General features: G+C 38.9%; 1 protein-coding gene across 1 annotated transcript in view; it reads right to left on the reverse strand.

The window, feature by feature from the left end:
• TAFA1 (TAFA chemokine like family member 1) overlaps window positions 1–17883 on the reverse strand; it is a 467517-nt gene extending 449634 nt beyond the window's left edge. Inside the window, exons 1-2 of the mRNA XM_065885409.1 lie at window positions 17582–17883; window positions 15522–15642 (exon numbers count right to left, since the gene is read on the reverse strand). Of these exons, the coding sequence (XP_065741481.1) occupies window positions 15522–15639 (118 nt within the window). The 5' untranslated portion in view covers window positions 15640–15642; window positions 17582–17883. The remainder of the gene's footprint in view (window positions 1–15521; window positions 15643–17581) is intronic.
• Window positions 17884–25698: the final 7815 nt, after the last annotated feature.

A 25698-nucleotide genomic window follows, 5' to 3' on the forward strand; every position in this document is an offset into this window, starting at 1 on the left:
AGCACCGATTTGCTAATGTTACCTTCAGACTCTCTGTTTTTTCTTTCATGATGAACAGTAGATGCTCCTCCTAATTCTGGATTGAAAATAGCATGGAGCACAGACTCCAGCCAACCCCAGGGGACAGTAGCACAAGCAAGAAATAACTTCTATTGCCTTAAGCCATTGAAATTTGGAGCTGATTGGTTATCATAGCATCATCTAGCCTACTCTGAAACACTTTCATTTCCTTCTTAATTCTGTCCATCACAACTAAAACTAATGATACTGGAAGAGGCGAAGAATTTTAGTATTATGGTCATTAAGAGCATGGGATCTGGAACCAGATTACCCTAGTTCAAATCCTAGCTTCACTGCCTATTAGCTGTGCACTTTGAGCAAGTTATTCAAAGTCTCTGAACCTTATTTCCCTCACTGGTAGAAAGAAGAGAACAAAGTAGCTGCCTCACAGTGGTAAGTGTAAGGATTAATGAAATAACATAGAATTCTTAGCACAGTGCCAGGCACATAGTACATAGTAAAAATCTACATTTAGTGTGTAAATACTGATAAATCTTAGACACAATCAAGGACCAGGAGTGCTAAATTAACTTTTTAAAGTCAGCCTACACTCTTTGTCTCCTGCTATCTTCAAAGCACATGCACTAATCCATGACAAAGGAGTGCCTTTCACCTGACCTTCTGACCTTCACATTTTTCCAGTGCATCTTCCTTTCTGACTCCAGACCTTCATAATGCTGTTATCTTTACCTGGAATTCTTTGCTGTCCAAACTCCATCCCTAACTCTTGGTCTGACCCTTTCTACTTTTCCCGGTCTCATTTAAAGCATTTTTTTTCACAGAAGACTTGACTCACGTCTTAGATCTTTCCTCCACCAAATAACCCCTCCAAGGAAGGAAGAGGATGAATAGATGGGCTTGGAGCTCCTCAGGGTGCTTTAGTAGGACAACAGGGTAATGTCTGTCTTGGCAGGAACCCCACTATATTTATCTAACACTGGCTATAAGATGACAAACATTACGTGAAGCCTCCACTTCCAAGTGTTCTATTACAATGACAACTTTCTCAAATTAGCATTTTTATACTGCTTTCTGTTGATGAATACTACCATACCCACTAGAAAGAACTTTACACCAGATCTTATTCACACAAATAAGTACACCAATAGAGCTTTCTGCTTACAATAATAATAAACTACCCTTACATGTTTTCAACAATTTAATTAAATACAATTAACTCTAGTTTGTTTCGGCAACCTATTAATGTCACGATTGAATATAAATAGGCTCATGAAAAGATTATAATTAATAAATCTTTACACTACTGTAAAATTAGTCTGATGCTCTGCTTGCCAGAAATACTGAATAGCATTTTTGAAGTATGTTAATGAGAACAGTAAAAAAGAGATAATAAAGTTTTATCAAATGATTCGTCAAGACTTCTGTAAGGCTTTGACCTCTTCAGCAGAGAGCTCTTGCAAGTTAGATATGGTTCTTAAGGGACTCTGAATCACTAATTGCAAATTTATCATCATTTTATGATATCTTTAATCCATGCTTCTAACTGTATAGGCTATTCTCTCATGATAATTCAAATTCCCTGGAGTCTTAAAACATAAGAAACTGACCATTGTCATTTCATTTTTTGTTGTTGCTTTTGCTAAGGTTCAAAACATTAGACACCATGCTACTTAAGCAGTCATTGATACACAAAAACATTTCGTATTCAGAGTAAAAATATAGTGTACACATAAGAGTACACAAAAATGGTACCTTGGGATGAAACCCATGGACATTTAGGTACTAATGTGCTTGTCAGTATATACCTGGGTTTCTTCCTTTAGCTGTTGGGTCCTATGATAGAGGTGACGGGTTATTGTAAGGACAACACTATTAATGGAAAAAGAAACACCTGAGGAAGTGGGGATAAATGGTATAAGATTTCAGTTGACTAGTGGCTATTTTAATAGAGTTTTAATAGAATTATAACCCATTCTGAGAATCACAAAGCACCAATGCTGACTTTTGGACCACTTCTTGTTAATGAATTATTGGCCAGATATTTAAATCAATTAACCAAACTTCCCTATTATGTGGCAGCATACAGACTCTGCCAAACTTACTGATTAGAGCACCTTCATCAGTAATTACCTACACATCCTGCTGTTGAAAGGAAGGATGCTGTGAGTATTGACCTGGTCATATTGACTTAGAACTCATGGCTAACCCTTACGTATTCCAGAGTAGAGATTAGCCATAAAATCCCTATCTTTTGTCTGTTCTGAGTAGATGGATTTTATTGTCAGAAGTCTCAGATGTGATCATAAAGTGACTAAATAAGTTGAAGTTGTAAAATTTCTATATGCACCATTTTTATAGAATAAAATATTATGGGTATATGTGTTAGTATAAAGCAGTCCTTCTATATCATCTTTGCTTTGACCTTCATATATGTACATAACAATATAATGAGATGCCTTGTGCTGGACACCTACTCTATGGCAGATATAGAACAGACACCATCTCTATACCTTACTCAAGCCTGAAAGGTAGGAATCATATAAACAGGAATCCCCATTTCATGAGTGTGGCAGGGAGAGTCACCATGACTTGCCCACACTTGGAGCTAAGAGTGGTAGACCTCGGACAGGAGCCCCTGGTTTGCCTGGTACACCAGACTGCTCTAATTCCTACAACTTCTTTGGCCAAGAATCACTGGTGACAATGAGGGTGAGGTCAGGCAAAATACCTGCAATTCAGTTACATATAAGAACAGCCTAGATCAAGAGTGGACAACTTGTCTCATCTCAAAATTGAACAGGTAAGTCCAGGGAAGGCACTCTGCACAGTATTTGACATTGTAGGTGTTGAACAATGCTGGTTCTGGCAGTGGTTATTGTGGTTGTTTTTGAAATACTACCTTGTTTAACAACTCAGGGATTGGAGCACTGTGCTTGGAAGGGTTCACAGGTTGAATCTGCGTAAAAGTACAGAGAGTGCCATAAGTGATGAGCAGTCATGTCCACAACGCATGATCACAGGAAGAGTGGGCTATGCATCAGGAATTTGCCATCACTGGCCATGAGCATACTTTAGAACGAACAAGAGGACTTGTTCTGATGATGAGAGGAATGTGAAAGGGAGACTTCAGGTCTGATTATGTAAGCAATTTCTACCAAACATGTTATTGAGTTACGGGTCTAGCAAGTTTTCTTTGAAAGAGAGCAAATTCCATATTTTAGCAAAAAAAGATACTGCTGCAAATGATCAAACCACTTACCCGAAAGGTCAGCCCACTTTACAACATTCTAGGTAATTTATAAAGTCTCAACATGATAAATGCCAAAAAATCTTATCAGAAAGTTAAATTGCCGTTAGAGAGAATTCTTTTCCAGTGTGAATGATTTCTAACTTCATTTTAAGTAAAACAGAAAAACTACACTGAGTCTAATAAATGCAAATTTATCCTATGCTGCTGCTTCCTTGCCTAGAGCACAAAAAGGACCTCCAAAGTCTAAAAAAACTTATCAGGAGACAATAGTTCTGTAAAAAATACTTGAAAATGAGGTGCTGTTAATCCAATAAGCAACGAAAGTATGCTCTCAGCCAGACCTGTTTGCAAAGCAGCATTAAGACTAAAGTATTATTCAGCCACATTAAGTTAAAATTATTGCATGATATAGCCAAGCCCAAGACACAGTTAGTTGCCTGCTGATGTAGAACAACGCCCCATAACACAGAAATTTGTTTTGTAATTAAATTAAACCAAGACTAACTTGCTGATATTCCTAGAAGTAGTACTTGGTTGCGATGGAAAGAGCACCTGACTGAAAGTCAAGGCATAACCTAAGTTTTCCTCTCAGCTTTTAATTACTATCCACAGTTTGCAGTGTTTTATATAATGAGGATAACAGAACTGACCACTTAGGGTTGTGATACAGATCACGTGTCACATGGGAAGGAACCGTCCATAGCAGAGGCTACATACAGTAGAGACTCAGGAACCTGAGCCATTACTCAGGACCCAACAAAATTCTCAACCTTACCCTCCCAAGTTAGATGACCTTGAACAAATCAATTATCTTATTCTTTAAGATATTCCTTATGAGTAAAATGGAAAGATGTTCTAACTCATAAGGTAACTGTAAAGATTCAATGAAACATCAAATACTTAGGATCATTCATTCATTCAAGTATTTATTTGACTCTCACCATGAGCCAGACACTGAGTCAGGCATCCCCAGACTGCTGGGTTCCCTACCCTCACAGAACTGACGATCTGATCAGGAAAGGCAGTGTTAAAACAGTGATTATAATAAAGAGGCATTACTATTACTAATGGGAAGCATAGTTTTCTGCACCTAGTAAGTGGACCATAAACATTTGTTGAATAACATATTAAATTTGTTGTATATTAAAAATAAAAATTTTTATCCTTAGCATTTGATTTACAGATATGCAATTTCCTCTAATATAATAACCAGATTTCAAAAATCAACGGTAGTAACATATTTTGTCTTGTATTACACAAAGGTAACAATAATTCAAAGGTGTGAAGGGCCTCATGGGACCCAGAGAGTCTGGCCAGAACACAGTTGCTGCAGTTGCTGTTAATTAACTGACTTGCTTTCCACAGAGACTCAAATTGTGGAAACAGGGCTTCTTTCTTCCATTTTAACTAGCTGTTCATCTGTGATCATCAGTGCACATTGATAAGGCAGCCTTTAGATTACAAAACAGTAACAACAACAATAAAATCTTGCTTTCCCTTTAATTGCAATAATATAAAGTTTCTCCAGCTAGTTTAGGGCCTATAGACATTTAGGTCACTGCCCTACCTTGTCCCCCCTTACTTGCCAATAAGACTTTAATTGTCCTGTTCCCTCCAGTTTGGTACGCTACCCCTTGATCCTCTCCCATAAACTCAATTCCTACCCAACATTCAAAGCCCAACACAAAATCCAGTCCTTTATGAGGGCTTCCCAAATCCTCTCTGGTCAGAGTGAATTGCTTCATGTTTCACGATCAAGAGCACCTGCTTGGTTAGAGCTCTTACAGCAAGCAGCTTCGCATCACTGACATAGAGTAAGAGGAGAATAGGGAAAGGAATCAAAATTTTCTGGATGTAACAAAAAGAAAGTTCTGCAACTCTTCGAAGGTGAGAGAATTGCTAAAGATTCACTATTTTAAACCATAGTTACTGGACATTTGTGGGTATTTAAATTTGATTTAATCACACTTTTGGATCTTTTCCTTATTTTTTAAATGAAATATTTCATGGCATGCACTTTTGGATAGGAGAGGGATCCTAGAGATGGTCAGTCAATGAACCAACAGGGACAGTCAAAGACTCTCAACTTGCATGCCTGTGTCAATCAACTGATAGGTGATGCCCGGAGAAGGACTGAAAAAGTTTCTGAAATCACATCTAGGCTCTGTGGGAACAAACACTGATTGATTCCCTAGGCCTATGATAGATAGAGGGCTGCAGATTGGCAGCATGTATGCCATAAATCTGCTTTTACTTCTAAACAATCCTGGGAGTAGCTGTCAAAAATGTTGCCCTACAAATGTTCACCCAGTGACCTAGTTTCTCAAGCACATGTCCAGTACATGGCATCTTGCTTTTTCATCAGATAAAGAGATTTAAGAAGATACAAAAACAATCCAACTTAATAAGGTCTCATCTGAGAAGCTTCCAAACAGTATCTTCTCCTGTCTTACATCTTATTTTATTTCAGAAAAAATGGGTTTTTAAAAATTTTTTGCCATCTCACACATTTTTAAATTCAGAGTTTCAGTAGGGCTGGTCTCTAGATACAGTTTCTTCATAGAACAGTGAGGTTCAAATTTTCCTGATTACAGCACCCCAAGGAGGTGAAATATCCAATTCCTACCTGTTTCCACTTTCAGTGGGAAAATATTTAGGTAATACATACTTGGAAAGATGCATTTATGAATCACTCATTGTTTTTATAAAATAAGTTAAGCTTATTAATATGCTAATATATTACAAAACAATGTCCTACAGACATAAAAATAATCCAAAAATGTTACTTACCTTGAGAATTTATGTTGCATAGGTTCACGGGCATATAAACAATGTCACTAGACAAGTATCACCATACATATAAGTTTGAGCATGATTACATATACATGTTTTACAATAAGAATATAGATGAATCATTTCTGAATCACAACTCAAGAATATCTTAAAGTCTAATCCTTAGGAAATTTAAAAGCCTAAATATGCAAATATGCATCATTACAGACTATAGGGTTAATGAAACAGCCCACGGCAAACTTAATTGATAATGATGAAACTAAAGCAACACTAATTTATAATTAAAAAGCAAGGGCCACAGCAATGGAAAATCACTAACAACTCAAACAACACTCAAGATGCACTGATAACAAAGTATCCTTCCCCAAATTGCATGAATTCTAATTATTTGCATGCAGGCACTTCGCAATGTGTCCAAGAGCTAGCAGCCAGTTTTCTTAGCAGAATACTGAATTAAGGAAGCTCAGTAAACCTTAGTTACATGTCATTCTAGTAGAATGATAACTCAGTCACTATACTAAGTAGCCTATGTTCATATACAAAATGAATATACATAAAATCTTAAATCATTTACCCAGAAGAATAACAACCACAGCAAAAACAAAACCCCTTGGGTTTCAAGTTAAATTTATAACCCTCTAGTGGACTACAGACTAGATTTTGAGAAGTTTAATAAAGTATTAAATAAAGGGTTTTATATAGACATCACTATGCCTGATGATTCCCTCGGTTTATTACATTTACAGATTACTCTTTCTCCCTAGCCTTAATCTAAAGGAAAGTTAATTGATTTTTTGCCAGGATTCAAATGAGACCTCTCTTTAGACCATCGGCCTTGTAACACTAATTCTCTCTGTTTATCAGACCCCCCCCCCCCCCCCCAGTAATACCAGTTAGCTGCATATAAAAGGCTCGGAGACACACAGCATTTTAGCATGTTGGTTATAACTCAGAGTAGGACTCACCCGTGGGCATAATTTTAAAGCAGGCCAAAACAGATCTGCGTAGAAATTCCCCTTTTAGCCCCACCGCCTTCACCTCTCTCCACTGTGCTTGCATAAATTCATTAGGGATCATAAAATGTTGGAGCTGGAGATAATCTTATCTAAGGTCACACACTGACAGCCTGCAGGTGGGACATATCCCTGAATCAAGTTTTGTTTGGCCCACCTGACATTTAAAAGATAAAGAAATTACACATAAAATTCTAGGTTTCTGATTTGCCTTGAAATTTCAGATGATCCGGTCACCTTGAGCCCATCTCAGGAGTAGCTAAGGATGCACTGTGCCCTCTAGATGTGCATATGCTCTTAAGTTGCCACAGTTTTCAGCATTTTATAATGTCTGGCCTCTAGGCTGACCCAATTATTTTTGTTAACGACCTGGTCTGTGAAGCTATTTGCCTTCTCCATCTATGAAATCATCCAGAAAGTTTTCAAATAGCTTTAGCAGAGGGCTTTTTAAATATACAAAGGTGATTTGTACAGCTTCTTGCTCTATCAAATGGATGAAGTCAATGAATCAATTCCTTGGGCAGCTTAAAGCATCTTTATTTGGCAGAATATACTTCACTATTTGTGGAATGCAAATCCTTGGAGATCACCTCCTTGGAGCTGCTAGGAACAATATGAAAACCATTGATTCCCTCCAACTTTCTCATCTGGAGCCTTGCAATTGACAACTTACGTGAGATGCTGAAAGCACCAGCGTCCTACTCCTACCCTGGTGCTCTTTCTTCATCACCATTAGGTATAAAAAAAAGGCTTAATGTGGTGCTTTCTCACCAATACTTGCATTTTTTAAAGACATAAAGTTCTTGCCTAGTTGATCAGCAAATACTGATTGAATACCTACACAATATTTATTCAGTGGGAAGGGTGACCTGCTGGCATGCGGACTCTCATCCAAGATCTGTTGTCAATTTCAGGAGCATTGAAATCCTTTCCCCACCCCCGCCCCCCCCCCCCCCCCCCACGACCCCGTGTGGCAATTCATCTAAATCTGGAAGCTGGCATTTACTCACTTCAAAGCATATGACTCAATAGGTCCATTCTTCATCCACATGAATGGGAAATCAGAAAAACCCTTTGGATGTACAAAGACTCAGCTTGTATTTATTCTCGGGTATAAAGGAAGCATGCCTTGAAGTGAAGGTCTAGTAAGGGCATAGTAAAGGTAAACACAGGTAATTCTATCAACAGAACAATGGCCTCTGCTGAGGGGAGGTCTTCCTCCCTTCTAGACTGAGGGGGAAGTTTGGTTGCTCTCCTTCCTTGCATGGAGGATGGATTCACTTAATGAGTAAGCAGATCACTCTGCATATCTATGCATCTTCTGAGAGAAAATTGCTGTGATAATATTCTTTCTCTTTTCTTTTTCTGGAATTTTATTATATAAAGTTCGGGAAAGAGAAAGAAACAGTGGGCCAAGAGGGTTCCCTAAATGCTTTGAGGACATTATATTTGGAGAATCCAATTAATTTATACAAACTGTTAACAAAATAATCCATCTTCTCTTTATCCTAAAGAAAGGAAAAATTTCTTGTCTGGTGTTATTTTCTCCCTCCTGCAAAGACGAAGTGAATTTTTTTCTTGTTATCAAAAGATTTGAAAGCAAAAGGCCTTTCCCTATTTGCTAAGTGAAGTTTCCTTTTCAGATCCTCAAGGCCACATCTATAATGTTTTCTAATCTATAGAAAAAAAAAGCCAAAACCCTCATGCTGTAACTGAAAACCTTAGGGATTTAATTTTTTACTGCATTTGTAAGTTTGTTCTTTGGACCATTCTGACTAATGTAACGGCTGTCAAATATCAAATACAGTCAAATATCTACCCAAAGATACTGCACAGATACACACATACGTACGTGCATATGTTACAGTGACAATTTAGTGTTTATACCACTCTCTGTTTGAGGTATGTCCTTTTTATAAACACACATACAGATACACATGCATCCAACCATATATACACAAATACTCACACACAAGTAGGAAAAAATAAGGGAGAGTTCAAGATTCCACCAGAACAGCCATTCCTTCTTTCCTTAATAATTTAACACATCTTTTCTGAGCACCTACTATATGCCAAGTTCCTTACTAGAAGCAAGAGATAGAAAGATGAATTTTACAGGATTCCAGGATTATCTTGGCTCATACTTCTCAAAGCATGTGATATGAAGAGGCACTATAGCTGTTGTCCAAATAAGTTTGGAAAATTTTAGTTAAACACAGTCAGGCTTCTTATCTGTAAATCTTTCCAGAACGTTCATACACACACACGCACTGCAAATCTCTAAGAGAAGAACATATCATGCAGTGAGTGCTTCCCCAACAGTTAATAGCTTTCTTCCAATGAGCATTTTGAGGGGACAGTGTTTTGTGTACTGCGAAGTGCTGGCCTAAACATTTTACAGGATTAAGGCTCTCAGAAGGAAAACGGGCTCACGATACTTTGCTACTTATATTTCCTTCTTTTTCCTTAAACTGGGAACATTGATACATTTCTAATTTAATCATAAAACTCTCTATAGCAAATATTTTAAGCTTTTCATTAAAAATCAATATATGCCCATCCTAGATATGAACCTGAAAAAATTTCAAAATTGTAGGAAATAAAAAGTCGAAGTCAATGCAGTCCTCCCACTAGGTTTAACTAACACTGTATAAAGAATGTTTATATCTCTTCCTACATTTTTCATACATGTGCAAATATTTACTTTCTCCAAACTATTTTGAAGCTGAGTATTCTGTTCCTTGTCTTCTTCACTCGGCAGTAAATCATGGGCACTTTTCCACAAGAGTACATATGAACATATCTCATCCACTGCAATGGCTACATTGAATGCCATTGAGGAGATTCACCATGATTATTTTACCAGTCCCCTTTTGATGGAGATGAAACTCCTCTCTAATTTTTTGCCATTAAAATTATTGTTGCAGTGACTAAACCTTAAACATACATCTTTTTAAACCTGTCCAATCATTTTCTTAGGATAAGCATCTAGAAATGGAATTGTATCAGGGGTGGCACATTTTACATTTTGGAAAACAGTGCAAAACTGTTTTCAAAAAAACGATGTACCAATTTATACACTCAAGGTTTGAAATTTTCACACAGAGTTCAAAATTGGAAGACTAAAAAGGAGTTGAGTTTTCATCTTAAATGAACTTTAAGACATGAACAATTGAAGACTAATGTTCATTCGTGCCAGTCCTAAAAATCTGTTTGCAGTGTCGTATAAAATGGAGGCCATGGGCTTGAGCTCACGTAAGTAACAGTACTTTGATAGCAGTGTAATAACTCTCTTATAAGTTCACGGGATGGTCAGAAAATCTTTATTTGCATCTCTACCTGATTTTGATATTTTGGGGTCTTGTCAAATGCCCATGGCTGCTCTCTGACTCTAGGGTGAGGTCAATATCATCAATCAGATGATCAATGGATTATCACCAGCACCAGTTACACCAAATAACAACCTGTCTGTTCCAATCCTTAGACCAGTTCACTACACTTAGCAATCTAGTATTGGTATGTATTCTGAGAAAGCCAATATGCAACCACTGGTATTCTCACTATTTCTTTTATACTGCAATTATAAAACAATCCTTTATTGTAAGGAAACTTGGTATTCTAATGTGGATTCCTTAGGCAGCTTTCAATAAAGTGATATTGAACAGTAAGCAAAAATAATTATAAGGCATATAAGAACTTTTTTAATATTTACCCCCCAAAAATCACGCTTTAAAATGGATGATGATGTTCAGTATGTAATAAGTCACAAACGAATACCTCTAAATACACAGTTGGCTTCATAAAGCTTTAAATCAGACCGAGGATAAGTTACACAGACAATTCTATTCAGAGTCATCTTTTTATACTTCTATACACCCTTGTCAATAAAATAGCATCGACTCAAGAATAAATGATTCATAAGGCATTTACAACTTCTTGTCTCATGTAATTTATCTTTACAATTTTAAATTACTAAAGAACCCCAAAGATCTTTTCTCACTAAAGTATTGTGAAGTCATCCATATTTTATTAAGTTTCAAGGACAACCCCCCACACCACACCCACACTCAAAATTAAGTAACCATTAAAATCGCTGTGAAAATTCGTATACCCGTAAGGGGAAAAAACTAATCCTACATTAGAAAGTTGCGTTTAGCAAACCATTCATTTTTTTTACCTGTTACACCACAACTAGTGATTATAAAGAGATGAAGCTGTCTATTTTAATATCCTGAAACAATGGAACACCACTCTGAGTTTGCATTGTTCAGTCTATCTTTTTTAAATTAAGTGTCCTTCTTCTAGCTTCACTGTACATATTTTTTTTAAAGTCATGAGTATTCTTCAAGTTATTAAGGTAATTTCCTACGTCGGTCCCCAAATAAAAAACTTGATTTAGCCGAATATTAAATTATTGATATTACAAATCTGTTAATCTATAGCACATTTTACTTATTTGTGTAATTTTAAAATTCACTTTCATTTGATTGACTGTTTTAATCTTCCTTAACTAGTGAGTCACTGAAAATACATGGTGCAATCGTAATAAGATAAATATGAAAAATAGGAAGTACTTAGGGACTGCAGGGGAATACATTAAAATCAGTCCGTTTTCTAGTTAACATATTCTCATTCTGTTTGTGTGCAAACCCAGTGCATTGAGAAGACAGATCACAAATTCGCGGCCTCCCAGAAACATTGTGCTGATACTATGTTCTGACAGCAGAAATTGGCCCAAAGCTCTAACCATTTCGCCTAAAGGACCCTGACTGGCTGGTGCCATCCAGATGCAGCACAGTCTGAACAAGGGGAACATCGTGTCAAATCCCACTCGTCTGTCAGTGTAGTGGATTATTTCTTGAGATACTGAGATTGGCTGCTTGGGATCAGAGCACCATCCGTCTTACCACGTAGGGGACGTGAAGCTGCCTGTAAGAGCGTGGAGAGAGGGGGACCAGCCGTTCCTAAGCAGGTGAGGAGGCAGCTGTAAAGCCTTCACTCCATCCAGGGCTTTGAGTGAAAGATGTGTCATTTTTCACATTTCCCAGATACTTGATATGCACACGGTGTCTGCCTGCTCCTGCTTCATGAAAGAGGTGATTTTTCAAGCTTAGGCAAATGTGGCAAAGCTCAGGGTCTGCTGGTGTCTCATTTTTTCTCATCATGTCACTTGTTTTAACCGATTTGAGAAAATGAGATTATGTTTTCCCTTTTTGCTCATTTATCCAGCTATTTATTTATTTATTTGCTCATTGAAGGGGGGATTATCACAGATAACTAGCCTTGATTCCTCTCTTGTTTTCATACACATTTCATTAGTGTCCCTGAAGATTTAAGACCTACGAAGTGAAACATCACAAGTCTCATCACAAAAAGCATATATTTACTCTTAAAATCAAAACCGAAGATGGCATTAAAGAAGATTGTATTTCTGACTGAAATAATCTAGAATATTGCTATGTCTAAGATCTATTGCTTTAATCTTTGCAGTGATTGTTGAAAAACCCAAGAAAGTTGAATAAACCTAATACCTAGAACCATTGGACTTTAGTTAATATCATTTTCATCTTTCTACATCTAGAAGGGAGTATTTATAGTTGTTATCATTTCATGGATGAATCTGAAATGGGTCTCAAATGTATAAACGCTTGGGGTTGAAACTGGCTTCACTGCTGCAGTTTTTTGGGGTATTTGAGGCACAGATGAACCACACACTGACGATAATAAGCAATTACTAAGAGGAGACAATGGAAAAAAATACTGAGTTTAATTGCAGACAGAGCCCAATGATGTATTTCCCAGTTTAAAATTACTGTATTTTGATAATAAGCCCCGTAAAGACATAAGTTTGTTATAAGTAGCATAGCCATAACCCTCCACCAAAAAAATCTAACGTATTTATTGATTAAGAGAGACAGTCTACATGAAAGCTCACTGCAAACTGTACCGTATTTCTTGACTGTATGCACAGGGCACAAAATAAGACAGGTAGCATTTGGTCTTATATTCTAGCCAGGTACCACATAGTTAAAAATGACAGCAAGATTAAAAACAAGATTGTTGTTACTATGTGGATCATTAGCTGTGTGAACAGCAAAATGTCACTCATTCAACGTCTGTGATATGCACATTTGTAGTCTACTAAGGGAGGATGCCAGTAATTCCTGATCTTTCTGAAGAGCTTTACATTTTACAAAGCACTTTCGTGAAGATTATTTTATTTACACTCCCCACAATATCCCTAAATGGGAAATTGGGCCCAGAGAAGAAAAATGACTTGCCCAAGGTCATGTCACTAATGTTAAGTGACAGAGACGATGGCCCAGCCTAAGTTCTGCCATCCTCAAGTGCCACCCCTCACCACTTCCGCCATGGCCACCTTTCAAAATGGGTCTGCAGTTCAAATGAGTCCGTGTATTGACATAACTTGAAAATTTTCACGAATTACGTGAAGGTGCTCACATCTCTTCAAAAAGGCTACTTGGCAAGATTGTGCTCTGTACTGGGAGCCATTAGTTCCTCCTTGGGAAACAGGCTCTGGAGATGAAATCAGACCAAAGTCCCCAATGGCAGGTATTAGCTGTGTGATCTCAGGCAAGCCGCTCAGACCCTCAGAACTTCAGTCTCCTGAGCAACAGGGTGGGAAATTACACCTACTTGAATAAGAATTAAGCCAAGCAAGGTGAATTAACCTTAACAGTGTGCCTAAAGCACTCACATTAGTTGTTTTTGTTTTGCGTGCTTATTGTTAAGTATTACAGTAAATGCAGATTTCTCGCGTTATTTGTATGACTTTGTAACAAGTCAAAGACGTTTTTTGCCAGAACAGATTGGAGATCTACTGACTGGAGGTAACCTGGGGATTCCACGTTTTTTGTATTTTTTTTTTTTCCCCTCCAACTCGGCACTGGAGCCTCGGACTCTGGCAGTGGCTGATCCAGGCTCAGGACACGCGAGGCAGAAATACCAGCGCGCAGCATGGGCAGGGCCGTTTCCAGGCCCTCCCGCAGGGGCAACAACCTCCCCTCGCCTTCCCTCCCGGATCCAGGGCTTTGAGAAAGAGGGCGGCTGAGGCCCAGAGGCAGCCCTGGGCCTGTGCCCCACGCTCAGCCCCCGCCAAACCCCTCCTCCCGGAGCGACCCAAGGTCTAGCATCCAGCAAGCTGGCGCGCTCCCCTGCAGCCCGCGTGGGAGGACCCGGGCTGTACACGTACTCTTTAGATCCTGCCCCCAGCCGGGAAGCAGAACCCGGGAAAGCCGCAAGCAGCGAGCGCCCTGGGAGGTGTTGCTGGAGGAGAATGCCGAAGAGCGCAGGATCGGTGCCCAGGCTGGCTGCAGAGCCAGAAAAAAGCAAAGGCTAGACAACGCAGCTAGCGGAAGCCTGGCGGATGGGAGGAGGCCAGGAAGGGATTTGGAAGGAAGGAGGGGTGGGGACGGAGAGCTGGGAGCTCTAGAGAACTAAGGATACGGAGCTTGGGCGCGCAACTGGTCCCCAGAGCCCGGTCTTGGCGATCGGGTGGGAGGGGGAGGGGAAGGGGTGCGGTGCAGGTGACGGGTGGAGTAAATGGATGCAAAGGCTGAAGCTAAGCAGAAAATGGAAGGCAACCTTTCCGAGAACCAGGGCGGGCGAGGACAATCGAGCTGGGGGAACAGTAATGAGAGAGCTGGAGAGGCACAGAAGGAGACAGAAATCCTGATTGAAGAGTGAGGCCATGGAAGGGTAAGAAATATACTTTGAACAGAAAAACGAAGAAAGCAAAATGCGTCTGGAACTCAAAATTCGATATAGGAAAAAAAAATCACGCTAAAGAGAACTTGTCCCGGAAAATGCCGAGAGATAGGAAAAAAAAAAAAAAAAAAGGCATCGAGCATACCGCAAGAACAGAAAGTGAAAGAAGGGAGAAAGGAGAGGAGACAAACCAGACAAGAAATAGTAAGTTACTTTTCAATTTCTTTTTCACTCACAAACTACTTACAAAGTTAATTTGGGCACTGACATCCACATAAAATCTCTAGCCACATACACACCAAGATTATGGTATGTATGCTAGATAAAAATGAATCCCAGGAACATGGACACATTATTTTCTTGGTTGCAAAGATCATATTTTGCCTCAAAAATTCCTCAAGTCTTGAAAGTTATCCCACCTTTTGCAGGATATTTCACTCTTGACCAAAGTATTCCAAAACAAACAACTTCTCCTTTTTAAGGTGTGTGCCAAGGGGTGGCGGGACTCTTAGAGAAAACCACCTTTTCTGAGAAGTTATTAGAAATACCTCCAAGACATTTTAGTATCCCCCTTTCCCCAAAGCATCCAGCCAACAAGTCTTGAAATTCCGAGGCAAGCTGCCCACCCTGTAGCACTTTCTGTCACTTGCCTTCAACCATCTGTTAAAAGACAGCGGTGAAACGGGAGGCTGCCGTGGAGCCAGCTTCCAACTTACCTGGTCTGCGCAGGTGATGGTGCTGGAAAGTGTGCTGAAGGGATCCATGGCAGAGCAGCATCGCACAAGCACTTATCCACAAATACAGGACCCAGGGCATCGCAGAGACCATTGCCATTCTCTAAAGAGAACATTAGACAGGAAGGATTACCCCCGGGTTTGAGCCCCCAGCTCCGTCAGTCCCAGTGGTGAGAGAAGGGGGGTCTCAGACGTCATGTGCCTTTGCTACTTTGCTGGTTAGAATTAATGACCCAGAAGAGGTCATGCCACAAGGTGGGACTGAGGGAGGTCACTCTCCATGAGATCATGAATCCATTTTTGAAATTATTCAAAACCAAACTCTTAGGATGGCCAAAATACAGAAATAAAGTTTTTGACTATCTGTTAGGCAGTTTGAAACACTGTATCCTGACTAAACACGCAGTTTTACACAATGATCTTTAAGCTATAGTTATTCCAGGCACTGAAAGGCTGCACGCTCCTGTTCATTCTAACTTCATTGCAAGTCTGACATAAGCCTGGAAGGAAATAGTGGATTCTTTTTTTTTTTTTAATTCTACAGTCATGAATTTTTAATTCCAATGCTGTCGCCTAAACTAAGTAATCATTTCTCAGAGGCATGTTGTAATCTCCTAAAAGAGATGGTCTTTTTGGCTGGACTTAAAACCAGAAGGAATTATCTTCAGCCAGAATGAGTTTCGGATACAAGATCTAAGCACCTCTCCTAGAGCAAACCATAATTTACAATATTGCTTTGCCTCCTAAGAGCCTATCGTGGCATTTGTTGTAGTGTTGATGCATATGTATATACAGGTGGTATATGTATTTATGGCTGAACATCCACCTTTTCTTAAGCGCTGAAACTTTGACAGTCTTCTCGGCACCTATGAGAATCTTAGGAGCTACAAAGGCTCAACTGCGCTGCATATTGTCCAGTTTCTCAAACAACACCTTATGCTGCATTTCATATTTGTCAAATTAATCAAACTTCAAGCATCATCCTTAGCCAGTGACATGAAAGCATTTTCTATACAGGAAGCCAGTTAAGTATATGCCTTTCTCCTAGATAGATCTTTGGAACCTAGATTGTTTCTTTCTTTTTTTTCATCTTTCCACTGTCAAATCATACACTTCAAGTATTTCAACGCTACATTTAAAACCTCCTAGTGACCTCCCAGTGTGGCTTCTTTATTCGTGGAAATCGGTACTCTTTCCAAAGCTGTGATGTTCGGCAAGCAAAACGTATACATTATATGTGTGTGTGTATATCGACATAATACAAGATAATTCATGGGTTTTAGGAGAGAGAGAGATGTAATCTTTAAGAAGGGTTTTAGAACTATAATAGACAAATGGTGACAACCATAATTAAGTGCAAAGTAGGAAAACATTATTTTCAACAGCATGGTGCCTTTCATGCCCCAGTCTGTGATTCACGTAGACGATTCACTTTATAATTAGTTTCACAGCCCACTGTTTACTTTTGTGTACAACGGATTTAACCTCATTGTCTTCAGAACTATCGGTGTACCACAGATGCATTCTCTTCAGTAAAGATAAAGAGCAACATCCCTCCTATGAATTCTGAAATGAATGCATTTGGGTGCCTTTTCAAAATACCCTGCAAATTATAGAAAGACAAAATAGAGGTGACTGTGGCATGCAATGATTGCTTGTGAATTTCAGTTAAAATGCACTAGGAATTCATCTAAACTTGAAGAAAGCCTACCATACCACAATCAAAACAACAGTTTTTCATTGACGGCTTTCCACACAGATCCTAGCACTCAAAAAGATTGCTGTGACTTGAGGTTTGCAGTATTTTCCTTCTTTTTCTTTTTTTCATTTAACTTTCTTTAATTCTCAGCATTACTTCCAAGGTTCCTGCATATAGCTCTCTTTGCTCACTCTCTTACCAAGAGGTTGTCTCTATGGTAATAGGTGTTCCCCACCCCCCGCCCTGCAAAATAATGCATTCAGCCCTACATAGTTCTCTAGACCTGACTGAATAGGTTTGAAATCTGCTTTCTGAATCTTAAATCCTTAAAGAGGCTTCTTACCTGAAAAATCCAGCCAAGAGCAGAGTACTCTATTAGTGTTCATTGGAAAGCTCTAACACTTTCTAAAATCCATCTGTGCCACAATTGGAGATTTTTTTAAAAAGAGCTTCCCAATAATCTTCTTTATCAGGATTTTAAAAATATGTTTTTCTCTTCCGATGCTACTCCCACAGTAAAGAAGACATTGGGTTCATTCAGACTGTATTGTCAGAAAAGGAACCAAGGTTTGAGGGCTGGAAACCTTGTCATTTTCACCTTTAAATCATCTCCTGGCGTCACCTCTGCCTGACGAGACCTTTGAAGTGATGGTGAGATATTGTGCAGTTTCCTGATGAGAATCAGTTTATAGTTAATGAGGGACCATCCCCACTCCAGTGCATTCAGGGCAGAGTAAGGCAGCAAAATGTAGGAGCAGGGCTGCTATATGGCGCTGTAAGTAGCAATAGTCTCTTTCAATACATCCCTCCTCTGTAAAGTATCACATGTCTTAAAGTGACATTACCCTTTATTATAGCTACATTGAATTGTAATACCTGCCCACTAACTCCTGAACAACTCAAGCAGCACTTTAACACTGTATTGCCAGGTACGTCGTTCTCTTAGAGATTTTACGGATACTATTCATTTGCCGAAAGAGTAAAGAGGGAAGGAGAAACAAAAGAAAAAAGCATTCTGCAATATACTGATAGTGTTAATGGGTGTTAGACTCCTAACAGCAAATGGGAAAGTGAAATGTAAGCCATTTCTTACCTCTTAATGTTCTTTTAACCAGTAAGTTAACCCAAAATATTGTTGAGTTTACACAAATTTAAGTCTGTCGATTGTTTCTGGCAGCTAAACCTGGGAATATGGTCTATCTAGACTACAATATAGATGTTTATAGGCATAAGCGCAAAGCAAACCTTCTGAGATTTTTAACATGTTTAATAAATAGAAATATGTCATTTTCAGCATCGAAGACTGGATTTTAATAAAGAAATATGCTCAAGACATTTTTTAAAAATTTCCCTCAAATAACATGCTGGGGTGGGGAGAGGAGACACTCAGAAGTTCAACATTTTGTTTCTAGTATTATGGTTTAGACACTTTCTTCTTTGGAAATATAATGTCACTGTACCTACACATTATCGATGCATATAAGGTGACCTAGTTTTCACTTACAGATTGCACTAGCAATGATTCATTCCAATAACTCAATCAGTTATTTCATGAATCTCTTATAAAGTACCTACTATGTGTTAGATGCTGGGGGACAAGGCAGAAAACAAGATTGATGTGATTGCCACTGTCGTAGATCATACTGTCTAGTCTTTAATTTTTTTTTTTTTTAAATCAAGGTAGTTCTCAGAATATTCCAGCCTCAAAAACCTCTTCAAGTGCCTCAGAACAGGCATTATAAGGAAGGTTTGATGCTGCAGTGCGTCTTTAGAAGCCATTCTCTCCTCTCCTGTTACACAGAGTGAGAGAATGAGAGACCCTTCAGACGCATCAGTCTTCCCCACTGGTCCTGCAGAGTTGTACAATACACACAGAATAGCTCTTTGGACCCTAACAACCAATTATTAAAGCTCATCAATAAACAAAGTTCAAGGTAACAGTAAATACAAATCTTAGCGTGAGAATAAGTCGTGCCAAAGTTCTAGATGGTGTTGCATGTTTCATTTCTGTCATTCATTATTGTTGAGTTGGTGAGTATATATAGAAAGCTCACACCGACTGTTCGATATCAAGACAAAAATAATAACTATACAGTAGCAGCAGGTAAGGTTTATTGAACCTTCACCATGTGCTGGCACTACTCTATAGTATGTTGCTTGTAAGGTGTAATTTAATCCTTTTTACCACCCCATAAGATAGGTGAAATGATTATTGTCTTCATTTCATGGATGGGGAACCAGAGGGTGAATAGGGAGATTAAGAAACTTGCTCAAGGTATTATAGCTACTAAGTGATAGAGCAGATTTCAAACCCCAATGATCTGGGTCAAGAGCCCACCTCCTAAACGCCAGGATTAAACACTTCATGGAAAAACAACCCTCCAAAATTAACCATTATATTTTCTCATTTCTTTACCATTAAGACATACTCAAAAAATTATTATACATTCATTCAAGACTTATATACTGAGTACATTCCAGGCATTTGAAATATAGAAATGTGGAAGGTAGTACTTACTCCATGTCTTTGTTTTTTTTTTTTCTTTTTTTTTTGGTTTGTTTCTGTTATGCTGATGCATTAAAAATAAAAGGAAGTTCACATTTGCTAATAAAGGCTACCATTTGAAAATGGTACATTATATTTTTCATTTCTAGGGATTAAACTAAGGCTCAACATAGTTTCTTATCTACAATTCAATTTAATAAACTTGAAACACATACTCATGGATTATGTTCAAGGCACTCAGGCATTGTTAGATTTTTTCAAACGACTGGAATAAAGACTTTCCCTTACTTTTTTTTTTTTTTTTTTTTTTTTTGCGGTACACGGGCCTCTCACTGCTGCGGCCTCTCCCGTTGCGGAGCACAAGCTCTGGATATGCAGGCTCGGCGGCCATGGCCCACAGGCCCAGCCACTCCGTGGCATGTGGGATCCTCCCAGACCGGGGCTCGAACCCGTGTCCCCTGCATCGGCGGGCGGACTCTCAACCACTGCACCACCAGGGAAGCCCCTCCCTTACATTTTTAAGTGGGTTCTATACATGTATGTGATGGAACAAGAATATCAACCTAGTTCCATTTTCTCTTCCAAATACCTTGTCCATTGTATTGCAGCCAATGATCATTTTCCCTAATAATATAAGCATCAATGGATATTGACATTTAAGGCAATTTAGTCCATTCTTCCATCTCAAAGCAAAATTACTCTCACACCTTCCAAAGAAGTTAGGCCTTTGCACCTTTGACCATGGTAGGACTCCATTACTTGATCACTTTACTGTTTAGTGGGCCATAATGTTCTGGCCAATGAGGTATCAGCAAAACTGATGGTATCTCTTTGAGGCTGGAGCATTTAATTGTTGAAGCAACACCCTGTAGATCTCTCTTTGCCTCTGGAACAGGGACTAGTTACACTATCTGCCTGGATTCTTGAGAGACTGCAAAGAGCAGAGGCATCCCCTTCCCCTACCCACCCACAACAGATGTAGATAGTAAATAAGAAATATTCTGTTCTTTAGGCAGTTGAGATTTGGGGGCTATTTGTATTTGCACTATAACCTAGTCTATCCTGACTGATGAAGACTTTAACCTATATTTATCATATATTAATTGAATTTTTATGTTTCATTTACTGCCCTAAGCTCTGAGGAGACAGCAGTATACACATCAGACCCAGTTCCTGCCTTCACAGAGCCCCCTGCTATAGAAATTCATTGGAGGTTTTTGATCAGAGCAGTGATAAATCCAGAGCATTGATGATTGCAGCTAGAATCCCTTCAGGTTCTTCTAAGCCAGGAGTTACAAACTGATCACTTACGTGCCCACAGCCATGCCCTGCTCAATCATTTGGTTATACAAGCACAATACTACAAAAGGCAAAGGACTACAGCACAATTGTTTTAGTCCTTCCAGTTACATGAATTCAAGATACCTACTCAGTTGGGCCAAACTCCTAAATATATATACTTCAAATACAGTATCTATGTATATGTACATTTGTTTATGTAAAAAAGAGAGAAAATCCTATTTACCAGAACTTCTCCCCATGGAGAAACCCACATTTACTCAGAAGAAAGGCCCAATGAAAATAATTGGGAGTGAAAGATAAAACACTCAGAATGCTTAAATAGCCAAGAATGTTCAGCATATTGCCCTACATAATAAAAGGCAGGGGGAGGGAGGAATGGCAGATAGAGGATGCAATAGGGCAGAAACCTGGAGGGAGGAAAAAATGGTGAGGGGCAGAGAAGCACAGAGAGAGCTAAAGAGAGAGAGAGAGGGATGCAGAGGCTCTCTAGAGGCTCAGAAGAGAACTGAGAACAGAAATGTCCAAAGGGGATTTCCTGGTGGAAAACTATATCCTGTGGAATAGGACTCCACCCTGAGTCTCTTCAAATGATTACAAAAGCTTCAAAATACAAAAATCTCATGTATACTACATGTTATTAAGTTAATTGGGGAACGCACTGAAGGGGTAAAATCCTAGATCCAGCCCAAAGTACCACCAGAAAATCCCTCATTCCCCTGATGACCACACTTTTCATTTCTCGGCATTAGAAATAAAAGTCATCCTTACTTTAGCTTAAGAACAATCCACTTAATAATTTGAATTCACAAATGTGCAGGGAAAACAAATTTGAGACATGCAAGATTTTATGTCTATGCATATTTCTAAATTGAAAAACAACTAAAGGAATTTAAATAAATTACATCTGGGCTGAGAAAGATGCCAAGTTTCGGTCCAATGCAAATGAAAGTGGTTTAGATGTATGCCATTTAAAACAGTTCTAAGTATTTCTTGAAATAACGCATTTTGGCTGTGATTTCACAATGCTGATGTTTTTTCTTGTTCCATTTCAATGGCTAATGGAAATGAAGGCATGGATGAGAGGATCATCGCCATTATCTCCAATCTGTATGTCTTCTGTAACTTTGAAGCCCAATTTCTCTTTTCTGTAGTCACTGGGGCTACCTATCAGTTGGCTGACAATGTCTATTTTCAGTCCCTGATCATGAGAAGACGATATACCTTTTCCTTTGGCTAAGTAATAATGTTACCCTACCTTTCTCCCATAACCCAACTGCATAAATCATTTGTGTTACATCACTCTTTTTCTGGAACTCACTTAAAATTTTCCTGTCTACCCTGGTGTCCTAGTATGTGCCCCATACCAGATACACAGCAACACCCCTAGCTTGTCAGTCTTACTTTGGGGCCTAAACAAAGTTTATATACTTCATTTACTACTCTATTCTGTACCTTGCATTTTTTCAAAATACATTTAAGCTAAGACAAGGAAAAGGATAATGAAAAGAAAAGCAGGTGAAGTACAACAACAGAATGGGAGTTTAAATAATACATAATATTGATGGTGATTGACGATCTTATAATAATGATGATGATGATGATACTATTGTATTAGGACCCTTTTTTTTTTTGGCAGGGGAGACTCTTTCTATGTGCCAAGCCCTGGTTAAGCGTTCACATGCTGTGTCTCATTTAATTCTCACAAAAATGCTAATAGGTCTGTATTACAGTGATCTTTATTTTATGGGTGAAAATACAAATTTCAGAGAAGTCAAGTGATTGAACTAATGCCACACCTCTCGTAAGGTTGAAAGACTTTGATGCAAACTCATATTTGATTTTCAGAGCCTAAGCTCTAAGCAACCAAATTCTAGGCAAGCAATATTGGCAAGAAATAGAAAATTTTACATGATAAAGATAAAAGACCAAGTAAGCAAAGTAAGATGAGCCGGATGTGAAGTTTGAACGTGAAATGCAAAGCATCAGTGATACAAAGGGAGCACTATTTTGACTCTAAGCTTCCTAGCAGTAGAAGTGAAGAGAAAAATTATTTTTTAAAAATTTACAGCATCCATAAGGTAAAAAAACAAACAAAAGCACACAAACCAAAAAAAGCCAAACAACTGCTCCAGAAGGAATAAAAATTAATGGTAACAGAGAATGAGCAGAGGCTGAATCATTTGCTATAAAACTGGTGATTCTCAGTTCTGTAACTTGGACCTGGATACATAATGCAGAATTTTCTGTAACTGTAAGAAAAGGGAAATGGAAGGCAAGATTTCTCTTAGGCTGGAAGAAAAGATAACCTTCGTGTTGGAGTTTCATTTTCCACCTCCAGCAGCCTATCTCTACGATTACTTTATCAATTATAATTCCTCATTGCTTATCTTGTCTGTCTTCCAGGCAGCAGAGAAAGAAAGAATAAGGTCATTTCTTTTGTTCTTTCACATCTCATCTCCTTATTCTGCTTTTAGAACAGAAAGAAAGTTGAAACCACAAACAGCTTCACCTCCATTACACTAATCAAAGTAATAAATGAACTGTCCTTTTAGAGACCAAGTGGTCTCTTCATTACGAGAATATGAACATATTTCATAAGCACATAAAGGTCATGAAAATGACTGCTTTGATGATCATAATAAAAACAATAACATGATTTCTATGGTTCATAAAACTCTCAGATTCATAGCCGGATTCATCATCGCTATCCCCCATAACTACTCTGATCTAAGAAATGGCCCTTCACCCTCTCAATGGTTCAGCCAGAAATGAAGACGGCCATCTCCCTCTCCATAAACTCCCTCTTTCGGGCTTCCCTGGTGGCGCAGTGGTTGAGAGTCCGCCTGCCGATGCAGGGGACACGGGTTCGTGCCCCGGTCCGGGAGGATCCCACATGCCACGGAGCGGCTGGGCCCGTGAGCCATGGCCGCTGAGCCTGCGCGTCCGGAGCCTGTGCTCCGCGACGGGAGAGGCCACAACAGTAAGAGGCCCGCGTACCGCAAAAACAAAACAAAACAAAACAAAAAAAACCTCCCTCTTTCAACGTCACTTCCTATCAATTTGACTTCCAGTCTGTGTCTTAAACCTCTCTATTCTCTCCCTCTCCATTCAAACATCTTCACCCAAGTTACCACCATCTTTCACCTGAACTATGGTAATACTTTCCTAACTAGTCCACTTGCCTTCAAATGCGTACCTCCCACCCATCTCTTCCCCACTCTGCAGCCGGAGGGAATGTGTTTGAGATGCATGTTGATCATGCCACTCTTGTTATTTGAAAATCTTTCAATGGTTTTTCATTGAGCTTAAAATAAAGCCCAAGTTCATGACCATGGTTGACAGGGCTCTGCATGAGTTGGCCCCTCTCTACTTCCCTAGCTTCATCTTTTACAAACACACTCACTCTTGGCTCCTACTATACTCCTCTCTTGGGTCCTTGAGTAGGATAGGGAAACTTTCCCCCAGTTGTCTTCTGGAATGCTCCAAGCCAGATCAACTCATTGTGGTTATGCTCTCATAGCCCTCAGGATATCACCTCTATAGGTTAACTACCATTGTAAACAACTATTTCTGGAATTATTTATGATATCTGGTTTACCTCTTGACCAGAATCACCATGAGAGACGGAAAACTGGCACCTTGCTCAGTACCATATCTTCAGAATCGAGTGTAGATATACTACCTGACATACAGTAGGCACTCAAATGCTGGCATCATAAATAAGTAATGATCAATGAATCAAAAATAAAATATAAGGCCACTATCAAGATGGCATGCACAGTGAACTGTTTTTCTAGAAATAAGTAGATTTTGTATCCTCCCCAATAGCCTTTATTCATTCTTTTTGGTAGCACACATGTATGAAGTGGCGATACATATTAAGGATGACTCCCTTGCTCTGTGTGAGTCTACTGTTATGGCACTAAGTATAGGGAGTTGGCCCATATATTGTTCAAACCCTTAGCTACCTGCCACTAAATCTGTGTTGGATTCCTTTTTTTTTTTTTTTTACTAGAAGAAAAAAATGAAACTGTCCTGAATTTTCAGCCCTGGTTCTTAGTATCTGATATCCAAATATGATCTGATGGTAGAACTCACAGCTGATCCCTGAAGCATAAAGAAAAGTCTCCAAATGTTAATAAAAAGAAAGCACTTAGAATTTCATTATACTGAACCTAGAAGAAATCCCCCCAAAAGCCTCCTAGTACAGCCTCTCTGTTCTAAAGGAAATAAAAAGACCTAAGAATGGGAAGAAGCTTACCTGAGGGAATACACTGAGTTCACTTGTATGGGTCATGTTAGAACACAAGTCTCCTCATCTGATGTTCTCTCTCTCTCTCTCTCTCTCTCACAACACTATCCAGTAGAACTTTCTGCAATACTAGAAACGTTCTGTATCTGTGCTGGCCAAGATGGTAGCCACTATCCACGTGCGGCTATCAAGCACTTGAAATGTGGCTAGTGCAACCAAGGAAATGAACTTTTAAATTTTATTTCATTTTAACTAATTTAAACTTAAATAGCCTCATATGGCTAGTGGATACTTTACTGAACAGCACAGCTCTAAAATATACCAGCTAGGTTATGGAAAATAAAACCTGTGACATCAAATAATTTTCAGTAAGCTAGAAGAAAAATTTGAATCACCTGAC

The sequence above is a fragment of the Phocoena phocoena genome, chromosome 10 (assembly GCF_963924675.1).
Source record: "Phocoena phocoena chromosome 10, mPhoPho1.1, whole genome shotgun sequence".
Lineage (NCBI taxonomy): Eukaryota > Metazoa > Chordata > Mammalia > Artiodactyla > Phocoenidae > Phocoena > Phocoena phocoena.